Raw genomic sequence first — 26,818 nt, 5'->3', positions numbered from 1 at the left:
GCCCCCGCTCCTCGGCCCGCCCCCGCGCCGGCCCGCCCCATCCCACGCCGGCCCCGCCCCGCGCCCGCGCCGGCCCCGCCCCGCGCCCGCGCCGGCCCCGCCCCGCGCCCGCGCCGGCCCCGCCCCGCGCCCGCGCCGGCCCCGCCCCGCGCCCGCGCCGGCCCCGCCCCGCGCCCGCGCCGGCCCCGCCCCGCCCCACCCCGCTCCGCCCCGCGCCGCCCCGCGCCGCCCCGCCCCACCCGCAGCTCAGCCCCCACGCCCGCAGCTCGGCTCCGCCTCCCACTCGCAGCCAGGGCTGTGGCCATGTGTCGGGTGACGGCTTTCCGGCTGGCGACGAAGTAACACTTAAGAGAAACCTTAAATTAAGGCATTGGCGTCGTGATAAAAGCCCCCTTGCCCCTCCCGACCGTAAGCGGCAGCTGATGAGACAGCTCCATCTGCAGTGGAAGTGCACCCATGTACTTCACAGACCGAGACTGCTGTAACTACACGCGAAAGAATCACAGAATCGATTATGTTGAAAAAGACCTCTGAGATGATCGAGTCGAACCCATGACCGAACACCACCTTGTCAACTAGACCATGGCACTGAGTGCCATGTCCAGTCTTGCCTTAAACCCAGCCAGGGAGAGGGAGTCCACCTTCCTGGGCAGTCCATTCCAATGTCTAATCACACTTTCTGAGAAGAAAGTTTTACTAATGTTCGATCAAAACCTCTCCTGTTTCAGCTTAAGAGATTGTGTCCTCCCCCCTGAGCCTCCTCCCCTCCAGGTGAAACATCCCCAGCTCCCTCAGCTGCTCAGTATAAGACTTGTGCTCCAGAAAAGACGCCCAAGTTTTGGCAGCACTTGCCCAGGAACACAGACATGGTTCAAAGATGGGACTGCTCCCACAGGGGATAGTGTGGTCTCCCTGTAGCTCCTCTCTCGCTCCAGAGGCCTCCCTGGCCGCTGGGGCCTTCCAGGGGACTGGGGGGCTGTGGACCTGCTGAGGGGGGAGGCATGTCGGGGAAGGCAGGGACATTTCGAGGCTGTGCAGCAGCCACTGGCCCTGTGGGGCACAGCAAAGCAAGGAAAGCTCTCAGGCCAGTCAGGGCATATGGGTTGTTTTTTCCTTAAGCACAAAAATTACCACCAGTTGCTCTGGAAGTCCCTGAATGTTTGGCAACCAAAATCACGCAGGAAAAAAATGTTTTATATGATGTCAAGAAGAGATTTTTGCAGATTTCCCTGTAAGGATTTGATCCAGACCAGCTAAAGCACAGACTATTAGTCAGCATGTTTAGTCACGAAGCAAACATTTCTCTCTGTACTCTTGAAGTACACTTACCAGATGGCAGCCCAAATTGATCTCTTTACAAACACAGCATGAGCCTTCTAAAGTAATGCTTTATATTTTGAAAATGAAATCTGCATTATCCATAATAAAAACTTACAGTTTTTCTCTGCAGAATAAGCTCTCATTCCCTTGGATTCAGTAAAGCTATGAATGCACCATTTATCAATCATTTTAACTTAAATGTCTGTACACGTGTCATTTAGAGATGAACTGCAGAACGTCTCTATGGAAACAGTTTAGCTATAGTGCAACCAAGAGGAACACATGTAGCCTGGGAAAAAAGAATTCTAAAGGCAGTGCAAGTATAGGTGTTGCATTACTTTATTCAGAAAAAAAGTATTAAGAAAAATGTTAAATCTTTTATATTGAGCTGCCTGCATATAGGAAGCAAGAGCACTTAAGGAAGGTATCCTGTAACTACATCCTTTCAGGTATCCAGGGATAAAGACAAGTGAAGACGCAGAAGCTTATGACTGGTGGTCATTGATACAGACCACCTGTCTCCTGCAAATTGGCCAGACTGTCTAGGGAGACTGGCAGCAGGGCAGGCCCCCAGCAGTTTCAGTCTGCAGCTTGTCCAGCACCATCAGCAGTGACCCTGGCTCGCAGTTTTGCCCATCAATAGAGATTGATCTGGTTTCCTCTACAAATGCAGGTATAGGTGGAGATGAATTTCTGAGGTTAAACAAAACCAAAAAACCAAAATGAAACCAACTAATCAAAAAACACAAACCAAACAAAAACCAAATAAACAAAACAAAACAAAAAAGGGAGGGAGAGAAAATAATTGCAAATATTCAATTCTGTTATTCATTTACATTTGCAAACTATACTTGGGACTGTGAAGGACTAGAAAATACTTCTTAAATTCCTCTTTTCCATTTATTGCTATTTTCCTGTGTTAGTTTTTATATTTCGGCATTCCTAACCTTAAGAAGGAAAAACACTCACATGAAATATGGGTATATGAAGAAATTAAAGAAAAAGCTGAATTTAATGAATGCAGATAGCAATATTACAGATATAGTTTAGAGCAAGGAACAAATGCAGAATCAACTGACATTACAGGCTAAATATAGGTAGGCAATCTGAAATAATGTAGGCTAGGATTTAGTCAGACAATAGCTGTTGTTCTGTCTGTATTCTATTTAGTTGAGTTTCTACTACCATCCATTCCAAAGAATGTAGTGGTGCATGAGTTCTCCTTTCTGAATAGGAGAAATAAAGGAAATATTATCATCACAATTAAAAAGCCTAAAAAAACTTTTGGCAGTCAACTCTGTACATCAGTGGGTACACCACATTATAAGTTCAAGACTGCAAATGAAATGAGGAAGAACAATTCTCCATATCCTTTTAGTATTCCATCCAGATAATTGTTAAAGAGTTTCAGTAGGAAGACCATACAGATTGCAAAATTTCAGTTGCAGAGAAATGTTGCAGCATGAGAAAACTGTTAGTCACAGGAATGTAATGTGTGTTGGTGCTGCTTGTTTGGAATGGACAGACCATGGTGCTGTGTACATGCAAGAACTGGGCATTTGAAAACAACTGTTGCAGTGTGATACATTCCAACTCAAGCAATCTGTCTGAAGCTTTTTGAATTGAACTTTTGAGAGTTTCTCATCAGTCAGGTTTGAATTAAAAAAAAACCAAAAACAAATGAGAGAGAAGAACCAAAGTGGATGGAGAGATTTCTTACAATCCCAGTTCCTCTAAAAGCTCAGATTTGGAAAAAACAGGTGATATGTAGGGTCTTTAAAGGTAATGAACATGAATGCTGAAATTTTAACTCCATCGTACATATTTAGACAAAAAAAAAGTGAAGAAGAGTGATGACTTGTGTAAAAATCCACTTGTAGTTTTATAAATTCAGATTGAACCGATATGAAACAAAAAAGGAATTCCTTAACTGTCTGTGCCCCTTAAATATTAACTATGGAGAAGAGAATATCTCCATTATTTTGAATTGCAGTGAACATATATATTTTATAATTTTGTAATTAGACTAGACAAGGAGTCAGAAGTCAGAGCTTTGCCAGTGTCTCACTGCTTAAAGGTGTATAGGTCCTTAACTTCTGTCTGCCTCAATTTTCCCAGCTGTATAGTGACAATGCTATGCCTTGTTTTGGTAAGCACAAATACTGCTGAGCTGTTTAGTAGCATATTAATAGCATTTAAAAAATCCCTATCTGTTTTTCATTTCTCATCACAAGAATATACGATTCTCAAAAATTCTAAAATCCAGAGGATGTGGGATATTTTAAATTAAAACCCCCATAAACAAACCTAAATGTGGAAAACAGAATTTCTTCAGTACATTTGCATGCAATACACTAGAGGGCCCTCAGGAGTTAGAAATGGATGGAATGTGCTTTTGGAAGGCATATACTTCACAGGACTTTTCATTACAGAATTTAAAATAGAAGTTGCTGTGGTTTTGTGTGTGTGGAGTTTTTTTGCTGGTTTTCCTTTTTTTTTTTCATACCGTGAGATTCATGTGAGTTTATAGCAGTTCACATGCAAACCACCTCTCAGTAAAGTTAGCTTCCAAACAGTAGTTTTCTTGCAATGGAATACCTAAATGTGAACCATGCTTAAAACTGAAATATGTGCTAGATGCCAGCTTTTACTCAGTTACTTTTATTGACCTAAGGAGTTTACCAGAACAAAGGATGTGTCGGGCTGAATAGGTAAGAAATTTATTTTTATAGCAATATATATACAACATGCACTTATTCTTTGTTTCCCTGAAAAGGTGTATAAGCCACTGTCATTTTATTTTAAAACTATTGATAGATACTTTTTGTAGGTTCACAGGAGTGAAGAGAATTAATCATCTTTCATCTTTAATGTGTGTTTATGAATTATGTGAACTGTATTCATGTCAACTAGGGAAATTTGGCAATGCTAATATAGTTTTGTACTAATGACTATGTGCATATTTAACTACTACAGTTACTGGTGGCTAATATTTGGATAATTTACAGCATTTTCATAACCTGAAGTTTAGTGAAAACTTTGTCTCATAAGAAAAAGACAGTGATCTAGGTTTGGCAAACTTTTCTTCTAATGCTGTAATACTGAGATTGCAAATTAAGCCTGTATTTAATGATTGTGGTGTTTAATTTATATTGTAATTAGAAAGTGAAAGATGTATCCTGACAAATTTCTACATGCCTACTGTCTCATCTGGAACTGCTTTTCTCTGGACAATATGGAACCACAGATGCCATATGTGAGTGATGACTTGAAATGTTGCTATTTTATTTTTGCAGTTTGCAAAGGACATACATCTTTTAGACTACAAGTCAGTAAACTTTGCTTACGCAGCTGACTCCATTCATTCCCTGAAACCAATCACTTCCCTTGTTGTGGCTGATAAGAATTTAACAGCTTGAGAAGGTGGAGTGTCAGCATCCTTACTGCTACCCACTTTCACAGGCATATCAGTAGCCTCTGTCCATTACCCATGCTGGAAGCTACTTGGAAAACAAGAAGTAGAAATTGGGGAAGGGAAATCATGCATCATCATCGTGGTTGTAACATACAGAAGACTTTATGGTGTTTTCATCATGTGGATTCACTAGAGAAATGACTACCTTTGATCAGCCAAGTAAAATCAAAAACTTGTTTATTTGCTGCCTGAGCCCCTCGCGGGTGCTGAGGCTCTGGTCTTGCAGGCGACCAAGAACAAGGAGGAATCTGCTTGTGGGCACTGCCTGTGTGATCTACTTGGGATTCCTTGTCAGTCAAGTCGGTCATGTTTTACCCCAGCACAAAGGAGGACATCAACAGGTCAGTTCCAGAAGCCTCCAAGATACAGACCAAACTCCTTTTCTGGGCATCCCACTGGATGGCACCCTGTCACCACCCAATTTCCAGGAACCCCAGCTTGGTAGCAATGGGACCTTGCTGCCACCCAATGTAGTTTATATCACCCTGCGGTCCAAGCGCAGCAAACCTGCCAATATCAGAGGCACAGTGAAGCCAAAGCGCAGGAAGAAAAATGCAACTCCTTTGTTCTATGGGCAACACTTTCCAAGGGCCACTTTTATGGGCTTGGAAAAGGCCTTTGCCCAACAGCCAGGGATGGCCACGCATGTTGCCGGCACAATAGGAGCAGCAATAGCTCCGGAGGCAAGAAAGTATCAGCTGGATGAATACAGACATAAAGGAATGGCATTCGGGGAGAGGGATCACTGGAGACCTGGGACTATTTCTGATGCTGTAAAGGCACAGCTTCAGCCTGAGGAAAGCAATATCAGGATTTACAGTGAGAGTTCTCCTTCATGGATGAGCAAAAATGACATCCTAAACATGCGCATGCTGGCAGATTCTCCGATATCGGGCATCCAAGAAGTATCTTCACACAAAGCTGTGCTGGTGGTATTTGCAAGAGGTCCCAGCACCACAGGAAGTGCTTGTGATCAAGGATACTGTGGGATTGTCAAAAGACCCCTCGACATGAGTGAGGTGTTTGCCTTTCATTTGGACAGGATCTTGGGGCTAAACAGGAGCTTACCTTCCGTAGGCAGGAGATCAGAGTTCTTCCAAGGTAACACATTCCTATGGTTTTCAGCCTGCAGGTGGGGTGCAGAGGTTTCCTTTCCCCTCTTGTGTTAGCCGTGAGGCAGCTGCCACCACCTTTAACTCTTGCGAGTCCAAGAACTAACCCCATTGTTACAGGGAAATAATGCTGATATCTGTGTACAACTGTAGTGCAGTTATCCTGTCCAAAGGATGCAGTACCCCAAAGTTTAGGTTGAATACCATTGAATTGCTGAGGGCAGTAACAGCTTGGAATGAGAAAAAAGAGATAACATAATCTGTGGATTGCATGACATTGTACAGACTGCCTGAAGTGAAGCTGGTGAAAGAGATTCCAGAATACTCTGATTCAATGGGTATTTCTGATTTTTTTTAAAGTTTTCTCATATTTTAGAATCAACTTCAATAAAATACTGTTGAAACTGAGCACAAAAATGTGTCTCGCAGGTGATAGGAAAAGGTGCTTAAATTTAGTCATATAACCTACTTGGAGAGGTAGGGAGCTTTCCTGAAGAAGCTCGAATCTACTTTCATGATACTAATCCCCTTGGGAACAAAACATTTTTTATAAAGTGCTTCCCTCTCCTCTAGTAGTTAAAATCCAAACTACATTTCAATGAATCCTGCTCTGCATTTTGAGGTTCACGCTACACACATCCAAAGAAACATACACAATAAATATCTCAGTATGGCTGTTGCATTATTGGCATATTATTTTCAATTAAAAACTTCATTTTTAACCTTTAGTAAAATGAAAGATATATTTCAGATATGTAATGTGAGTTAGAAGTCTACTTTTAACATTACTAGCTTCTTAAATATGTCTTCAGCATAACTGCTGGTTTTGTACAGTCACAAATCACAATCCAAAAGGAATATTTTGCATTTTAATGAGTCATTGCAAAAGTAGCTAGCTGTGTTTTTGCTGTGCATTTCTTGCTGCTGAAATTAGCTTATACCAAATATTTTATATCTTCATTTCTTAAAAGGAAAAATAATTCAAGAATGAATTTTAAAGTCTGTCAGCAGGAAGACAACCCAGTGATCTCCAGTTTCTTCCTGCTTTATAGCCCTTCCCTTTGGCAGCCTACACAACAACATGAATGAATCTCTAGGAACAATTATTTGGAGGCTTTTGAATATTATTCATACTTGCAGAGCATGGAAGATACATTATGTCTATTTTTATTTTTAGGAACAAGATATATTGCTATAGAGCTGTCCTAAGGCATTAAGGTAGTTCTATCGGAGGAACTCTGCACAATATGGCTGTGGAGATGACAGGCTGCAAAGCTCTGGAAACTGCTATTAGGCTAATTGTGCATTGTATTTCTCAGTGTCTGTCACCTTACGGTATGTTTTGGACTGTCTGTGACAGAGTGTGTCATTTCACACTCTTTAATTTTCTTTTCCTCACAACTGGCTGTGTTCCTATTGCAAGAGGAGTGTTGCTAGGTGATGAGAAGAGAAATAACATTATTTGGGTCTCACTGCATTTTTTCCAGCTAAAGGCTGAACAGAGCATTTGGAACAGTGACTGTACCTTGTCTCTCACCATTTCTTTAGCCTGTTAATATGCTGGAGCTCAGATGCCTGATAGCTACTTGAGCTCTTTACTATTGATGTGCTTGTGTTGGGCAAAGTCTGAAAACATCTACATTGAGAAAATGAGCAAAAATATATTCTTAAAAATAACACGGACAAATAACTTGTTTCTATGACACATGCATTTTAGTTAAGATTATGTGAGCACTGTAAAGCTTTTTGCAGGGTGGCTTGTGTGAATGACAGTTATTCACATGGGAAAGCAAGCAGTGCAGAATTAGAGACTGTGCATGTGTGTATGAATGTACACTGTTTCTAGGCTGACATATCTCTCTCCCCAACACATCCCTTTTGCTTGCCTCAGTTGTGATGTGATCTAACAAGACATGTTTGATGTAGCATTAAAATCTTAAAAAATGGGCTTGTCAAAACTGTCATTCATTTTGTCAAAAGCAGTTTCAAAGAACTGCTCAGTAAATCCCTGTACAGGTTCTGTCTCCCTTAGTCACACAAATCTGCCACTGATTTTTTTCTAGTCTAGCAAAACACTGTACTCAAGTCCCTGTCTGCTACCCTCACCTACACTCCTTAATTGTCAACCCTTTTAAGTGTTAACTGAATGGTTTTTGTGGTTTGTCTAATTTTTCCACCATGGATGGAAAATGAGGTATGGTAACTCTCTCATATTTTTGCAATGAATTGTCTTAATGTAAAAAGCCTGGGGAATGCAGGTAGGAAAAGCCCTTTTGAATTCAGCATGACAGTCTAAAAGAGCATGATTTTGGGCATACACAGTCAGTCATTCGTTACTCCCATTGCTACCTATGAGTTGGGAAAAATGTTGAGAGCTCTGAAATATCTATGAACAAAGGAGGCGAACCCTGTAAAACAACAAGAAATAATCATAAGATTGTGTGAGTTGTGGAGACAATGGAGGCTGAACCTTATGTGTCAGGGGTTTTGGGTGGTCACATTAATGCTACAGTAATGAGAATCTTCATTATTTCACAACCCTAACCTGAGGAAGAGAGGAGCCATAAGTGACCTTGCTTGGTGTTGCAGCCCTGCCTTAATTACCTTTTCACAGAAGCTCAGCGAAATGACTGCACATGTTGCCCGTAGCTCAGTAATCGCCTTTGCAGGGTAGGATGATGGCAGTGTATTTTAGGGCTTCAGATACAGCAGGAGTAACATGGGCTGGAGCAAGCTTGCGTCTCTTGCAGCTGTCAGCTGTAAGGATAGCACTCTGGCTCCTTGGATTAGCAACAAGGCTGAGCTCTTCATTCAGCTTTTGGTACAATATAATTACTGCTATGCAGTTTTGTTGCATCACTTGCTGAGGGACTGAACTACTGCATGGTGTCGACTACCTCTCTTCCCCTCTGCTTTTCTGATATCCTAAGTTTGGCTAAATATGTATTATCCTGTACTGAAAAGAATAAGAACAAGTGTTACTCAATTCAGCATTTTTTTTCCAGCTAAACATTGAAACCACTATTTGTCCAAACCCTCTTTTTTTTTGTCACCCCAAAACATGCAAGAAACTCTTCCTTTGAGAAACACCTTTCATATTTGCACAGTTTAGTGCAATAGATGAACAACATGTGGTAGGTAGCTCCACTGCTTGCTCTTGTCATTTTGCTTTACTGCCCTCTACATTATGATAAATGGAACCATACATTTTTTCTGATTATACCCTGTGTTATCAGCCTGTCCTTGCCATCCCATCAAAAGTTATGCAAAAGCAGGCAAAGATATTATGAATCACTAATGTCAGGGCAAAGAATTAAAACCTAACACTGCTTTATGCATGCAGAGTGCCCTAAAATACTTCTCCTTAGTGCTGTACCTCTCAGAGGGGTACCAGAGAACATATTTCCAATATTCTGTTGGGTAAAGGAGTTCATGTATAAGCAACAATGCAGTCCATAGTCTAGAGAGCAACTAATGCACATTTCATGCATTCCTTATTACTGACATCCATTTGAGCATAGGACAGAAACATTGCAATGAGGTGCACAGGAAAGAAAGAAAAATAAATGGCCTAAATTCTCTCTACTTTCTGCTTCTGTCCCTTATATTTTCCTCAGACCTTAAACTCTGAAAATTAATGCACTGTATGTCAGTCCTTCTCATTTTCCACACTAAATTACCCTCTCCTCCAAAAACATGGGCAACTAAACTGTTCCTTGCAAATGTGGCAGTGGTAAGCTGTATTGCCTTACAGTGTACAAAGACGAGTTTGAGAAAGGGCTTTGGTTACCTCATAAATGATTTTCTGGTTTTAGAGTTATGGGCATATTTGAAAATATTTTCTTTTGAGAAAGTTGGAAAAAATGCTGTAGCTACAAGTTAGAGGACAAGATGAGAGCAACATTTGCAAGAGCAAAATGTGGTTCTTAACCAAATGTGGTTAAGAATAAAAAATACTTTCAAATTGACATAGGGTGTGGATATCTAAGGTGATGCCTATGTTGAGGAAGGTATGCAGGGATACATGAAGAAGTTTGAGTACCGTGAAGTAGTCTAGTCTCAGAAGCCTGAGGTTTCATCTGTGTTAGCTTATTCAACTTAGCTAAGAGATTTTTTAGAAATATTTTTATATTCAAAGATGTGTATGAATTACTGGGAAGCTGTTTTCAACATGACTTTTCAAAAATCTGTCCTATACAATTTTGCAGATCGCCTTTGAATGGTACATAGATGATACATAGATCTGCATGGATGATGCATAGATCTAAAGTGGCAGATGAAAATAAAATTAAACCAGTGAGCTTTGGGGGAGATTCAGTGCAATGCAGCTGCAGCAACAGAAAAGCAGTAGCCCTTTGTGTTAAAGTTTACTAGGAAAGAAGCACATGCAGAATACAGTGGACTTATTCTGAAGTGTAATCAACCTTTCCAGTTTCAGCTGTAGTTCTCTTTGGTGTTCGGGTAACTTCAGCCCCATCCTCACGTGGTTTGAATCAGAAGAGCTCCACTAATTTCATTGTTGTCGTGCCAATTCGTGCAGCTATGAATCAGATCCCTTATCTGCTTTAATTCAGCATCTTTATGTTTTTCCTGAAAATGTCAAAAATCTTAGTCACAGCTCTTTACTGAGGCTGCTGTTTCATATTCCTGTAATTCAATTTATATTACAGAGTTGAAAGATTTTATTTTGGCTCATATTTTCTGCTCCAGTTTCCTCTGAAATGCAAACATTTCCTGTATTTAGCCTTAGTCTTTTAAAAATGTTTTTGTATCTCAATGGAAACTGGCAAGATATTATTAATATTTTTCAAGTATTTATATTACTATTGTTTATCATGCCATTTTTGGGTAGACAGAAGATGTTTGTTTTGTTAGTAGCCTGCTTATATATTTGGTTTGTGGAAAAATTCATGAATAGTTACATAAGCTGTTGCTGGAGATATAAAAATAATAGATCAGTTTGGGTCCTGAAGAAGGCAGTCATTTTTTTGTGACAATTTCCAATGCTTATATAGAGTTTCTTCAACTGTCTGGAAAAAGAAGTCTAGCCAATAGGTGACCTAACTTGGCTAGTGTGTACCTACAGTGTAGGTGATAGAGCCATAGCAAGAGAGATGGAGAAATGTGTAGGATTTCCTAAACTAGTTACCTAAATACTTATTCAGGAACCTCAGTAGAGGAGAAGCCTGATTTTCAGGAGTGCTCAGCACTTTTTATCAGTGGAGGAGAGTGTGGAGCATGTTGCTGATGAAGGTAATACTGATAACGAAAGAGATTGATGTTCCTAAGGGAAGAACACGTTCTGTGTTTCTAAAGAAACATTGGACAACTGTGAGGAAAGTTAAAGAGGTGATGGAGCTGCATGGTGAGTTAGCTCGGCTTGGGAAGGGCTACCTTGTGTGTGAAAGCCATGGCAGAGAGAAGATCAAGTACACTTTGGTTTTGGAAAGGAATTAGTTTTTCTCTTGGGCTTTATCGCGTGCAGGACCTGTCATGCTTGTTTGGTGAATATGCGATGGAACTTTACATATGTTTCAATGCTAGGTACAGGTAAAGACAGTTTTTTACTTGTTTTAGACCAATCAGCATCCTTTGAACAAGTTGCTTTTTTATTCAGCCATATGGAGATAGCTTTTCACAGTCCTGGCTGCTTACAAATGAGGTATTCACATCAGCAGCTTTTACCTTGTGTTGGTATTGATACTTGCTTTCCATGTGCTATTCTCTGTCTGATTTGCTTCTGGAGAAGGTTTCCTGGACCTTTTGCCTTCATGTGAGTTTCTGAAAGCTTTTTTTCATGTTGTATCTGTCTCCATGGGCATGTGAAAGAAAAAGAGACAGTTTAGGCTGCATTTAACTATGTAATAAATTGTACAATAGTGTAGACTTTAAGTTCATTGACCTTCAAGATGAATGTGAATAATTTTTAAAGCTTTATATGTGTTTGAACACTTGTTATTTAGCAAACAGCAGCTTTGCAGATAAATGGTTCTTCCTTTCTGTAAGAAGACATACTTTGGTCTTCTGACTATGCATCCAAAAAAATAAAGGATTTCTTTGTTTTAATGTGTGTACAAGCCACAGTCAGTCATGGGGCCTTGACAGTTTAAGGCAGCATCAGCAGTAAAAGGAGAGTTCTGCATTCCTAAAGATAGATAAGTCTGTTACTTGATATTGCATGAAATATATTTTCCAATTCTTATAGTGAGAAAACTCATTTTAAATTGTTTGATGAGGTTTCTTCTCACTGTGAACTCTGAACACTTGAATTCATCCTTTGTCTTAGTTTTAGGAAAGAGCAGAATATTTTTTACACTGAAGAAGTAAAGATTTTGGCTAAAATGTCTGCTATATTAACAGATCTCATGTCTGAGTACAAAACCCAAACTTGTCAAGGTGTTTATTCATGTATTAATGTGTTTTCATATATCCTTTCAGAGCTGTGAAGTCATAACTTATAGGTCTAAAATACTAAAGATAATAAAATAAATCCATTTTGAGTATAGGATATGTGGTGTTTCTATATACATTATGCATAAAAAACCCTCTTTGACATAAATTTTCTGCTCTTGAAAATCAGCAGTTCACTGGAATAAGAGGAAAAGTACATTGTTGATCCACAGTGGCATTAAGCTCTTAAGTTACCTGGAAACTTTGTAATAGTTTGGTTTAGTATATGATTTTGTACATTATTCTGCTTCAAACAGAGAAAGCCTTCTGTCCACTGAAGGCATTTATGCCTACACTTTCGTTCCTGCGGTGGCTGGTTTTGCATGTAGAATAAGACCACATTAACCAAAGGATGTCAAGTTGTTAGTCTCTGACTGTTTTTCCTGCCAGATCTGTAAAATGGCATATTTTCTGATGCTTAGGCAATCTTTAAAGAACAGTCAAATAAGACTGACAATATTGGACTATACTAATGATATTTTTTTCCTTTTTCAGGTGGTCAAGCCCGTCCTGTTATTCTCTGGGATTCCTCACTGAGTCCAACAGATAATAGTACCCATTCTTCAGTGAGGTTAACATGGGGACAATATCAGAAGCTGTTGAAGCAGAAATGCTGGCAGAATGGTAAAGTTCCCAAAGTTGAGTGGGGCTGTACTGAAATCCACCATCATGAGTGGTCCAAGATGGCACTTTTTGATTTTCTTCTGCAGGTAAAATATTTGCTGAAAACAGCTATCTGCCTCAAAAGTCATGTGAGCAAACCATAGGACTATTAGAAAAAGTAATTTTTGTTTATTTCACTTTTTTTTTGAATGAGGAAGAAATGTATTTGCATAGTTTGAAATTATTTCTGCTTGTTTCTTAGAATTAAAATATCCAAAATGCAGTTTATAATCAGGAAAAGAGATCAGGAACCTAACTGACTCATTTCTTTTTAAAGAGGAAACAAAGTCTTTTACTTGCTTTATTTCATCTGGAGGCAGGCATACTGTTTCTCCTTCACTTCTTTTTTCTCCAAACAGAGATCTTGACTATGTTCACAACTGTAAATCTTTGTTTATTGTGTGGTCCTTCCTGCACCTCCCTAGCCCCCAGAGGTAACTGAAGTGGTTTTGGTGAGCTGCAATCTGGATCAAGATAACAGTTGTACTGGCTAGTTTTCTTTTTTTTTTTTTTAAAAAAAAACCTAACCAGTGACTTAGTAGAGATAGAGTAGAGCAGCAACTGAGGAATGATATCGCTGCTGTTCCTTGATTGAGTACTGCACAAAATCATTAGCCCTCCAAATAACAGCAAACTAGGACATTGCCCAGTGGTATTGTGTGTGGCTACAGTTACAGCAATTATGTAGTAGAATATTAATACACTCCCTGCATTAACAAGGCCTGAACTGAACCACCTATCTGGAAGGTAATTTTATGGGCTTCTGAGATACAGCACTTTAATTTGTCCTTACCTGCCAGACAGGTCCAGGTGACTGAGCCTCCTGCAGCACTTACTGGTTTATTTAAAACTGCATCAAGCACTAATTTTATGCACTGTGTTTGGTTGTTCATGTATTTCAGTTTTTAATAGACTTACATTACATCAAATATAAAAATCCTACTTGGTTTATGCATAGCCTATCCGTGTTCTTCTCTGTCCTCTTCTAGAATGAATTAATGTCTCCAGATTTTTTTTAGTTATGTTTACATATTTGTGACGTTAAACAGAGAACTTGATTCTTCTCTAAAAATAGATTGCCACTTGTCTAGTGACTCCATCTTGAGTCCCATTTTGAGCAAGTAATGCTTAGAAATGGGTATAAAGTCATATGTAGATTAATCTGTTGCTAAGTAGTAACACCCCTGTAGGAATAGCAGAGATTATGTCTGTGTAAATGTTTTCATGCCATTGTCTTCTCATTTAACAGTTTAAAAATTCTCATTAGTTCTGTGTTGATTTCTAATTTTAAGGTCTTCTAAGACAAGTTTTTATTATTGATGATAAAGCTCCTATTATCCAGCAGGAGCGGTCAGTTAAAATAAGATACAACAGGATTGAACTTTCCATGACAAGAAACAAATTACTCTTGTACTAGTAGCTAGTATCAGAGTGATTTATGCCTCTGGTTGCCTACCAGACAAGAACATGCATACCAGATAGTGAGTGAAAGTGAGTCTTATGGTTATTAAAGACTAAAATTTTATGTGGGTGCTCTTAAACTTACCTTTAAGATTTTCATAAATGGAAGAAAACTCTAAAACAAACAAAAAAAATGCCAAGAAGGGATTCTACATTGAAAAAAAAAATCTGATTTTCATGAGTCATTCAGAAATAAAGAATAATGGTGAGAAATATTTTCTATTAAGCATATTTCTCTCAGGACAGGTTTGGTGCTTCTAATAGATGCTTCTAATCTTTGGTTTCAAATGCTGTAAAACATAGGAGCAAGATGAAAAATGCTTATAATTGACTTTTACTTGCCTTCTGCAAGAACTTAAGCAAAAGAAGGATATAAATATAAAGTTGCTTCTTTAATTTTGGGCATTTGAACTTCTTACAAAAATGTATGACAAAACACCTTTCTACATTGTACATAAGTGTATGACAAAAAAGCATGCTGAACTATTAACGTTGCAGTGTCACTTCCAGAATGTCCCATCATAATGCCTTAGCACTTCAGTGAAGGAAGATACCATGAAGAGGCTGTCTGTAAGAACATGATATCCTTACCTATTTAACACATTTAGCGAAGTGTGATGCAGATGAATTAGGTCTATACATCAAAGGAATCTGTCTAGAAGGACTCTGCTGCACTTTTTGCCTTTAGATAAGTTGAATAAGAGATCCCATGAGCTAAACACTGGGAGCTAGAGGGGTTCTACCACCTGCAGATGCTGAGTGCTGCTATGAAAGGAGAAAGAGAAATCTGTTCTTTCCTCAGGATTTTGACATTTGAAAACAAACACTGTCAGCAATACTACTAGCAGTAGAACTACATATTAAGAAAACACTTGAACCCAAAACAAAATGAAACAAATTCTCAGACTTTCATTTAATTTCATTTCAACATGCAACATAGTTCTACATCAGATGAAGAGTCCTAACAATTCATTTCACTGGGATGTCACAAAAATGAAATTGTAATTTTAGAAGGCTTATGTGAACCTTAATGCTCTTGTGCTTAGAGCAGTTTGTAGAATTAGCAGTAAACAAGGGCAGAAAAAATTATTTACCTTTGATAAGCTACTCGTTAAGCCTTAGATGTGCCAGCCTAGACTTCCACTCTCTAAGCAGCTGTTAGCAGGAGCAGCTCTGCTCCCTGGAAAGATGAGCTGGAGCCAAGGGCAGCTCTAGGGCTGGTAGGACAGGTGGGGCCAGCAGCAGGAGAGGCAGCCCAGCAGGACAGATGTTGAAAGCCACAGATCCCATTTGTAGCCCAGCAAGCATGAGGCACAGACCAGGCTGGAAGGCAATTCTCAGACCAACAAGTGGGAACCCCAAGCAGCAACCCAGAAACATCAGGTAGCAGGACAAACAAGAGATAACCACCCCTCCCCTTGAATGGCTCAAAGGAGGGCTGAGGTGCCAGACCTGAGCTTAAATGGGGTTTCTGTGCTCAGGGGCAGAGATGAGGTTTTAGGTGAGACTTCTCAGGGCAATTCAGGCTTATTTGTGTGCTCAGGGCCCTGAGAATCTTGAATATTTACTCTCATCTAGTGAACAGCGGTAGAGGCACTTTGAAGGAGTGATTTATTCTTTCTGTACTGGGTTATCCTAAAATGGCATTCATTGCTTTGGATGTGCCTTGTTCCTGTCATTGTTTATGAAAAGGAACAGAAACAACGAAGTCAAAAGAGATGCTTAATATTTACACCACTAAAGTTAGACCAGATGTGTGTATTCATTCCAGCTAAGTGCTGTGCGATGAATAATTCAGGGTTTGTATGTGAAAAAATAGCCTAGACCATCATGTCATTTAAGTCTATATCCCAGTGCAACTCAGGGAGGCTGCTCTGTGATTATAAGTTCACTCTTCTTGCATTTTATAGTTTTTTATGGATTGCTGTGGCCCTTACTAGTCTTTTCAGTTATTTTGTGCACTGTTAGTCTAATAGATCCCACAAAATGAAGACCCTCTGTGGGTGTCACACTGCTACTTCTATTGTTCTTCAACAGGGAAAATGTTAAAAAAACCTACAGTCTTCTGAAAAAAAAAAAGAATTGTATTCACCATCCTGTTATTCTAGTTATCCAGTTGTATTGTTCCATTATTTTCAAAGAATTTCTACTGACATAACAAATCATGGCTATAAAATGGATAAAATACACAGTCTGAGAAATTGCTTCTAGCAGTACGTGAAGTATGGGGGCCAGGTCTTCAACACCATTTCACTGCTGACTCTAATTATACTTGTTCTGAGCTTGCTTTCCTGTCAGCTGTGTTAGTGAGTGATGTCTTACAGTGACACTTTGCGCCAAGTACTTTGGTATTGTTTTGACTTGGCACTCTGCTGTACTTTGTTCTAGATCTATAATCGACTAGACAGAAACTGCTGTGGATTCAAACCTCTCAAGGAGGATTCCTGCATGCAGCAAGGACTGAAGCTGAAATGTAATGATCAGGATGCTGTTGACCTTACACACATAGTTCAGAGAAGGCATGACCAAAAGCACTTGGCCTTTATAGACAATAAGGGTTTCTTCGACAGAAACGAGGACAATCTTGACTTCAAAATACTACAAGGAATCAATGAGTAAGTTTTAAGTTATTAATGTTGTAAAAAGATTTGAGTGTGAGACACTGAGTTCCTGGAACAGAGATCACTGGCCCAAGACATTGACATGATGTGCTTAAAAATGTCTGAGTATCCCACTGCTTTAAAATATACAGTTAACATGATTATGATTAGGCATGCATGGACTTCATTTGCTGAGTTGCCACATATAGTCATAGAATTAATTGCTAAACCACAACATAAATATTGCAATTCAGAGTAATGACAAAGCTGATGATTTTTTTTGTGCTTTTACAGATTCCCTGAATCTGCAGTTTCAGTGCTGAGGAGCCAACATTTACGTGAGAAGTTGCTCCAGTCTTTGTTCCTTGACAAAATATACTGGGAGAGCCAAGGAGGCAGAAAAGGAATTGAAAAGCTTATTGATGTAATAGAAAGGAGGTCCAAAATTCTTCTGACTTACATAAATGCACATGGAGCCAAAGTACTGCCCATGAATGAATGAAACAGTTTTGTTTCCATCTGAGATATAGTCTTTAAAAATTTTTGTATGGGGCAAAAATTGACAGTAAAATTGATTTAATTAATAGTATTATGTAATTTCCCCCCAAAAAACGTATAAGTTTATTTTTAAATAAGAAATCTTACATGGTTTGAAAGTAACACTTACATGTCGGCTGCAGCTCAACACAGCGGAGTTTCTTCCATGTCACCAGTGAAATGAAAAATTGCCATATGATACAATAAATAATATGCAGTAACATGTATGTACCATGAACACTCCTCTGTTAAACTGTTTGAAAATTAGCAACAGGATTTTCAGTACATTAGTCTGGATTACTCTTACTTCCCTCATTCAAGTCAGTATAAGTTTTTCTTGCAAATTTAAATGGGAACAGAGATGTGTAGGCTTAATATATTGATGATAACTTGCTGAAACATATGTTACAAGAATTTGTCTTTTTATAAGGAATACTAAAATGCCAACATTTCCAAAGGCTTGTCCCTCATTACAATGCGCTGTTTTCAATACAAGTTGTTCTAATGTGTGGGTGAATGATCTGATATTATCTGTCTGTTGATTAACTGGGTATTTCTCACAAAATTGTCCTTTATTACCACTATTTTTCAAAAATATCTTTAGCTTTGTGTGAATATGATACTAAATAAGTTTTGTTTGTTTTTACAAAATTCTTGACAACATTTTTTGAGAATATTATCAAAAAGTAGACCTACTAATGACATGAGTGTTGTAAACCCATCACCCAGGAATTATTTATTCTGTGTGCTTAGCTCTAGCCAGCAATTCAGGCTCTGGTTTTCCATTAAGATTGACACTGCAGGGTGATGATTCTAGGTGATGACTTGCCTCAAGTGTTTCCACAGGTAAGGTTAGAGAAGGTTGGATAAGCACTTCAGATTCTTACCCTTTAACTGCTCCAGAAGTAAATTATCAAATGATTCTACCTGTCTGTTTTGAAAGACTTCTATCATCTTTCTAAAGAAATAGCTATCATCTTCGTGCAGTGACATAATGGTAAAAGTTGGATGCTTTCATAGCTACTCTTGTCTTTCTGTATAGTAAAAAAATAAAGGGTGTATAAGATTTTAAAATGTTTTTGAAAGTGCTTTTGTAATGTCATTAAGGAGAAACTAAAATGGCTCATGTCATTGTAAATGTGTATGGGTGAATTTAATGTTTTAAATAACTACAATTCCACTAAAACCAGTTTTCTTCTTTAGTATCAGTCAACCCATTAACAATAACTGCATTACTAGAAGAAATAGATCTCATTATAGGAAGAATTAAAAACACTTTGTTAAAACTTCCTAGAGCTTAACTATTGCCTTGAGAGGATGTGTTTTAGACTGCCTTGGACTTTTGAATAGCACCAAGGTAGAATTTTATAGGATTTTCATCTTAACCCTTAACACTGTGAACAGAATCTAGAGAAAGAAATAGTCCTCTGGTCTGGATCCACTTCACATGGAATTCCTGTTGCAGTGAATTTCACTCTTTGATGACCATTATGATCAATTTGTCTCATTTTCTAGCCTATCTCACAGTTTTCTTCCTGCTAGATATCTGTTCAAATGGGTTATCAGATACTGCTGGAAGTGAGAGAAAGGCACAAATCTCAGCCGCACTAAACTTAGAAGAGGGCCAAATGGAGATATGAATGTATCTGATTATGAAAAAGTCCTGTTAGAACTCTGACTTCTGTCTTTAGACTGTACATCCTGATGCCACGTCACTGCCTCACTTTGTCCAGTTGACTTTTTTTTCTCCCAGGTTTGCCTCATTGCTCAGGAAAAGAAGGAAATTGAAAGTAAGAATTTTTTTACCTTTTTCAGATTGGATCATTGATTTGTATGGTGATAACTTCTATTCTCCATTTCTTCTGGACATGGACTGCTGTTTCCTTGAGCATGACACATGGTTTTTCATTTGCCTGGAAGTTCAGTGCCAGCCCTTAAGGCAGCAATGTAAATGCCTGCTAGTAAGGAATTGCCCTGAAGCTGACCCTGGACCAATGCCTCTCAGAAGTTCTGAGTTTAAGAGGTCTGAGCAGCCATGATGCTGTGCAGTACTTAAAAATTTGACCAAGCATGAAAGGCAGAACTGTAAAAAGCAGAACTTCTGGAGACATTCCAAGGTCAGAAGAATACTTCTTTCTCTGAAAGTCTGACTTTGGGTCTAGGACAAGGCATTCTGCATGCTGCTCTCATCTTACAATGGTGCATTATCATTGCACTATGCCTAGCTGGAGGCCTTGCTGTCTATGCTGTGTTAACTTGCCATGTTTCTTGTGTGTACAAACTCTCTCATAGTCTTCAGGTAGGTCAGGAAGGGCTTTGTGAGATTGGGCAGTCGGACTGGACAAGTTGCTTCTAATTCTCCAGTGTTGATAACAAACTCCAGAAAATGCTTTTTCTCCATAATGTTTATCCTGTTCCTGCGGAGCTTGGTACTTGAATCCCGTATTGTTAATAATGCAAATTATCATTGCAATAGCACTTATGAGTACATACTAGCCAAGTTCTAAGTTTTTTTTTTTACAAAAATGAGGAATTCTGTATTTTTTGCATGCATTTGCATAAATGCTACAGTAAAAAATACAAAAGAAGCACTTTGTTGAGTTTGTTTGTTCCCTCCCACTACATTCAAGACACCTGCTATCTCTTCAGTAACAGGAGTAAAGTTTATTGGGAAATTGGTTTGCTTCCTTTGAGAACAGCATGATGTTGGACTGACAGAAACTGCCTCGTAGCTTAAGTAATACTAGCTGACAAGAAAAATCCCAAAGAAGTCTTACTCAATCTATGGTGATTGATAGAAAGCCAAAAAACTGTGCTTTAGTCATCTTTGCTGGACTGTCTTCCATTTCTGGGCATATGGGATCAGACAAAGACTGGTATTTCACATTACTCGGAAGGGTGTAACCAACAGCAACAGTGCAAACCTGTGGGTGGGAAAAGGCAATTATGTCATTGAATCTGCCTGAGAGCCAGAGCCACATGAAATAGAATTACTAAGAAAGTCAAAAGAGTCTGCTGATTTCATAACATTGGAAGACAGAGCTTAAAATAAGTAGCACAGACACAGATGCCTTAAAATTCCTCAGAAGCCTGCCAGCAAGTTAATATTCCTAAATGTTTCAGAAGCTGAGGACATGAAAACTTCCGTGGAGCACTGTGAGAGCCGTTTCCTTCTTTTTTTTGTGTGTGTATTCTGTAAAACGCTATATTAAAATAATAAAAGAAAAAGGATAAATTCCGTGGTTTCAAATAAGCAAATGCAGATTTAGAGTACATTAAGGGACAAGGTTCCAGCAGCAATTCTGAGAACACTTTCATGCATGTGTGTGTGTGCAAACACAAACATACATGTATACATGCATGTATTTTGTATTGTTCCTATAAAATGTTCAATTTGGCTAATAAAGAGTGACTTGTTTATATAGTTAACTGTTTACATGTAGGATTGTGTTTGTGAGCATAAGTCCAACTTTGGGTATACACAAGTTGAAGTTCAAACCAAACATTATTATAGATGAAACTTCCATTTTCAAACAATTAACTCTTCCCTTGCTAACACATTTACATAATCTTATAAGTTTTTTACTTGTAGAGAAAAACAGCAGTATGTTTGTATCTGAGATAAACTGCCAGAGTGATATCAACTCAGAGGTTTTTTAAAGTTTTATACTAGATATTGAATTTCCATTTTATTTTGGAATTTGTGAATTTTAAAAGTCAATTTGTTTGTCCTTTAGTAACAGTAAAAGCATTTTTGCAAGAAATTAATAATTTGAATCTCTGCTGCTATATATACTGTCTAAGAATATACAAAATAAAAGAATATCAGATTTTCAGTTCAGCTTGCTAAGTTGCAATAACAAATCCATAATACATATTATTGTAATATGTATATCATTTGTTACTGTTTAGAAAGAACTATGGCCTTGAAACTGCCTCTTCACAGAAACAATCCAAAACAGATTATAGGGCTCTTTCTGTCAAAATATTTTCTAGATGTCTAACCACGAGACTTGCAACTCTTTCCTACTAAGCTGATTCAGTGTTTCTGTGAAACTGTGTATCTGGTTAATGCAGCACTGCTATTTACTACCTTCTTTAGCCATTGTGACAGTACCTACTTACACAAACACTGAGCAGAAAAGGCCATGGCCATTAATGATGCCAGAACATAAGTATTGGTCAGTGACTCATAAACACCATGAGCAAACACAGGAATAGAAGAGAGACACTGAACTCCATGTGGAATAGAGACTCACACAGAGTTAGTCTAAGAACTTTTGGCCTTTGAAGTTTACATTTTTTGCCATGATTCAAGACAGACTAAGGCGAAACACAATGATGCTGAAACATTTTCAAATATTCTCTTTCCCACACAAGTAATTTGCTTTGTTTTGTTTAAAATATTATTTATTTTTGAACATTATTGCATGCTTCAGGCTAAATTCTATCAGACATGTTTGTGTGAATTAATTATCCCATTTACAGATAAAACAATTTAAGTTAGTTAAGTTAATCTATATTCTCAGACATCAGAGTACTGAACCCTAAGGTCAAAAGAAGACCTTAGGAGAGAGACATACAAATAAGGAGAGTCACCTGAAATGTAGCGTGGATGTAGAACTTGGAATGTAAGTTCTCTAAATAATATTTGTCAGCTCCAAGCAGGATCTACAAGTATTCTTTGAGGACTGTCAACCTGTTCCACCTGTATTTCTGTGTGTCACAACATTCAAAAGGGATTAGACAAGTTCAAGAACAGCAAGTTTATATGTGGACTTTGTAAGAATTATGCAAGTTTTTATTCTCTAATATTCCTACTACAACAATTGTGGATGTCAGGCAGTATATATAATAATGTAATAACAGGCAAAGCCCCAAGATCACATGCTAACCTCCCACTGTCACAGTCCAATATTTACTATTTGGCTGGGTGGCCCCTCTGGTGAGACCTAGAAGGGAATTCTATGTATTCATATATTTGAAGGCTACTCAGCCAGCTGCAGTGTTTGAAGCTCTTCAGACTTTTCCTTATTTATAAGAGTATATAAAATTATCTTTACGTGCAAGTATGGAGATGCTTGGGGTGTTGTGAGTCTGCTTTGTCTTTGATGATAGAAAAGAAACAAAGCACATGGCAACTTTCTAATGTCTAAGGATGGTTTTCCAAAAGCAGTTCCATGGACTTTGTTCTTTTCAAAAAGATGAAATGCACAAAAAATACACAAACTTTTTTCCCCCACTGTGATGCATTGTTCTATCTGTATTTGGCACTGGGTATACCAATGTCATTATTTATTTGACTGAAGTAAGTGGCCTTCTCTAAAAATTAGTTCAGTTTCAGTAGTTATTTCCTTTTTAGTCTTCTGCAGTACATTTACTTTTATTTAATCAGTTTTCAACATTCACTGTTCAGGAACATTATTTCCTTCAATGGAAAAGCCGGCATGGCATTCCATAGAGGTCTGTTAAGCTGTACAAGCATGCCTTATCAGAGGTATTCTTCAACTGGCTATGTGAAACACTTTGAGATTTGAATGAACTTTATTAACTATGTAAAGGCCAGCCTTATGAAGTGTGAGAATTATGTCTGACAGATGGTAAAAGCTGGCAGTCCAGTGTGCTGCTATGCTCTGGGAATTTTGAAACAACTGCTGCTCACATATCTTAATCTTCAAATATTTGTAGATGCATCACATACCCTAAGGCAGGGTCCTTTATAGTAACCCATATTTCTTCCTACCTCAGATCTCCTGAAATAGAAATATGCAGTGAAAAAGTAAAAGTGAGAAATGACTGAAGCATACTCTGAATACAGCTGGGACATAATTGCAGTAAACTGGTGATACCAAACAAAAGCTTGACCTGTGTTATAAAAAACATCATCCTGAAGGAAGATGAAAGGATTCATACTGTTAAATGTGAGAAGACTTAACTTTTAAAAAGGTTTTTACATGCGAAAAATATCTGGTGCTCTTTGAGATATGCTCAGGCCCACATGGTTGTAGCAGATCTCTCCCCAGACTTACATTCACTCATGCTGTTACCTCTTTTCATGATCACATGGACAATTCTTCCATCACAGCCCATATAGGCCAGCATCATGGCCCATAACATGAAAGTTTTTGAACTCAGACTGCTCTGTAAGTTTGAATACCTGGTATACTCCTAAATTGTCCTGATTCTTTCCATGTGATAGGCTTAACTTTTTCCCCAACAGTGTGAAGCATCAATACCAATAATTTCTCAGATTTCAAATACAAAAGTAACATTTCTTTTTTTCTTATCAGGTCTTTTTCTTCCATATAATATTCTTGTTACTGCAGATATCACTGCTACTGTCCAGAACTGCAGTTGCAGCTTGGATAGATAAATGCTTGGAAAGAATCTCCCAATTTATTTCATGTGTTTATTAGAGTGTATCCAGCTGAATTTTTGAAAAGAGGGAACAGGTGAGACATAAATTGCTATGAGAAATCTCAGAGGCCTAGTTGGTTTTTTTACTTTGGTGTGAAAGAATATAAGACTTGTTATCACATAGGTATCCACAAATTACTGCTACCTCTATCTTGACTGATCACTGTTGTGGCCCTCATTCCTCCTGCCATGGATTCCCTTTCTTCTGTGGGTTGCTTTTGTAGTTTCTGCTGCACTTTTAATTAGGAGACTTCCATTACAGGGCTGTTGGTTGAGAAGGCTTTGTAGCTTAAAAGGAAAGGGGGAATAAAACCCCCTATTACATACACTAAAAATGAAGCATGCTGTTTACTTAATAACCAGACTTGAAAAAGTTGTATTATTTTATAGTCCTGTTTCACTGCTGTTTTGCCTTTTTCTGACCATCTGCAGGGAAGATACTTCCTCCAGACTCAGTGCAGTGCCATCTGCCTGAACCATTCTTCTAAAGCTACTTTCTAACTCAGATATGAGGCTCTTTCTGTCCAGCTGCAGGAGTCACTGGCTTTAGGATTGCAGCTGGGGCCTGAGATGATTCTCAGGATTTATAGCCCATTGGGTATTGCTGATAGTACTATCATACTTGCTGCTAGAAAGAGTGCAGTATACCATCAAAACGTACACTTCTAGTAGCACTTGAATGCTTGCTTGGCTGTATCAGCATGAACTAAGCCAATAAGGCAACTCATGCAAAGCGTTGATGTGTTCGGAGAGCCGCAAAAGGTCAAAGAACAAAAGAGTTTAAATCCCCATTAAAATCACAGCTTTCCATTTCATTTTGCTTTGCCTGCTTGTATGTTCAAACTTGAACTTGAAATGCTAGTTTGCAAGTAGCTATAATGTGCAAACACAGCTTTTGTCAATTTGTTAGTGTTTGTGTTGTGAAGCAAGAGATCTGAAAGCCAAAGAACAACAGATTAAAGCTTATGCAGTGTCAACACCATAGTGGGAAAGAATTCTTACCCTCTATCACAGTCTTATCTGAGTGATAATCTGCATGGCCATGAAGAGCTGACTCCTGTTTTTTGTTACACTGTTGCCTTAGTGCTAAGATTTCTTTGATTTTCTACTGTTAGCTTTACCACCCAGCGTAGATATCCTCAGGCTTTCACAATTGCTGTCTTTCCTGCTAAGAAAACAGAACTTACATGTGTTTCAGTACTTCTTGGCACCCAGCCTCCCACATATAGTTTAGGGTCAAATTTTCAGCCTATTTGTTTTCCCTGATTTTAAATATAGGTAATAGTATAATTAGCAGGGAAAAATAAGTAATTTTTTTTCTCTTTAGTGTGGGGGATAAGCCTGCCAAAAACTATGTAAATATGCCTTGCAAGGAGGGACTGCAAATCATCAAAGAAAAGTGTATTTCAGAAGTGTAGATCTGAGAATGTGGTCTGATATTAATTCAGTTTGTCAAAACAACTTGTGGAGCTCAATACCATGGTTATTCTACTTTTTAAAGACTGGATGAATGTTAAAGAAAATGAAGAGAATTTCCTTGATCAAATTTTTTTATAAACTGCCACCCTCCTTATATGATGACTAAAGCCTGGAAAAGTCCTGTACTTTGGATGACTTTCACTGTGGAATCCAGATAAAGAGAAGCCGTATTTTCTCATGTATCTCTCTGTAATCTGCTCTCCTCCAGCCTCCATCCCTGGAGGCCACTCTTACAATCACGTCTTGGAGCCACAATAGGATTATGTTGCAACACAGTGTACGGTCAGCTTTGCTAGATTTCTTCCCACTCTTGCATGTTTTTCAAGTCCATAATAAAGTCCTCATTGGCATTAGTGGAAACAAAAGCTGCATTCTTTAAGGCTTGAAACTGAACCCCCAGTTCCAGGGAAACTTCTGCAATTGTTTCCCATTTCTCACTTGGCATACAGATGTCACCAAGACCCAATCAAGCATTCTGGACTGAATTGGAGTATACATTATGCAACTTTCATATTTTTCAGTAGAGAAAACTTCTTCCTCTTTACAGAAATTTCTGTAAACCTCAGCCTTTGGTCTTCAAATTGAGTTGTGCTTGAAGCCCAGTGGAACTGGTGTGTTTTTTTCCTAAAGATGGTGAGCATAACAGAGATCAGATCTTGATTCCTCTGCATGTCAGGGATCTACTCTGACATGAATTTTCTGAGACCCAGTTGGAACGGGTTCCACAAAAGAAATTCAGAAATAGTCACTTCACAAAACTTCTAATGGTTCCTTCACAATTGTGATGATTTCTTCCCCAGCAGAGAGGTGAGTTACCAGTATTTGAACAGGGGAGAATTTAACAGTGAAGAATTTCAATCCAGGTCCTTTTCAGTTCCTGAGTGTGATCTAACTATTATGATCCTCTGGAAAAGGACAACTGTGGCCAAAGTTCACAGATGTTAGTTTCCAATGAAAATGAGTGATTTCCTCCAAGCTGCATGTAAACATCCAGCTTTTACCATATTCATCTGGCTAAATTAGGAGATTGCTCAGTCAGAGTGCTATGTTACGTGGTTTGTTTCTCACATCATGAATCACAGGCAAAGAAGGGGCTAGCAATATAATTTGGAAAGAAGATAGCTAATGGAAGATTAGGTAATGGTAGGTTGTATCTTGGTACTCTCCCAGTTTACCCAGCTCCTCCCTAAACATTAACAATGTTTGAATACACCCCTGAGCATGATTTCACAAAAATGGAAACTTTGAATTATGCACATTAGCTCTTTATGTGTTCCTGATGTAGTTCTAATTCTTATTTATAC

At 38.6% G+C, this 26,818-nt stretch overlaps 1 protein-coding gene across 2 annotated transcripts in view; it reads left to right on the top strand.

Annotated features, from left to right (window-relative positions):
• The first annotated feature begins 3,690 nt into the window (after positions 1 to 3,690).
• The window catches only part of GASK1B (golgi associated kinase 1B), a 204,310-nt gene continuing 181,182 nt past the window's right edge, over positions 3,691 to 26,818 (top strand). The window contains exons 1-5 of one of the 2 annotated variants that reach the window (XR_011697902.1): positions 3,691 to 4,031; positions 4,617 to 5,896; positions 12,853 to 13,067; positions 16,870 to 17,096; positions 17,376 to 20,774. Coding sequence is in view for 1 of the 2 variants with exons in the window: in XM_071556156.1 (XP_071412257.1) it covers positions 4,900 to 5,896; positions 12,853 to 13,067; positions 16,870 to 17,096; positions 17,376 to 17,583 (1,647 nt within the window). In the remaining variant the exon portion in view is untranslated. Of the gene's footprint in view, positions 4,032 to 4,616; positions 5,897 to 12,852; positions 13,068 to 16,869; positions 17,097 to 17,375; positions 21,286 to 26,818 lie in introns of those variants that run through there. The other variant, XM_071556156.1, reaches the window with a different exon arrangement.

Source organism: Pithys albifrons, chromosome 5 (genome assembly GCF_047495875.1).
Source record: "Pithys albifrons albifrons isolate INPA30051 chromosome 5, PitAlb_v1, whole genome shotgun sequence".
NCBI lineage: Eukaryota > Metazoa > Chordata > Aves > Passeriformes > Thamnophilidae > Pithys > Pithys albifrons.
Note: the sequence above shows the minus strand (reverse complement) of the source record. Positions and strands in the feature narration are given on the sequence as shown.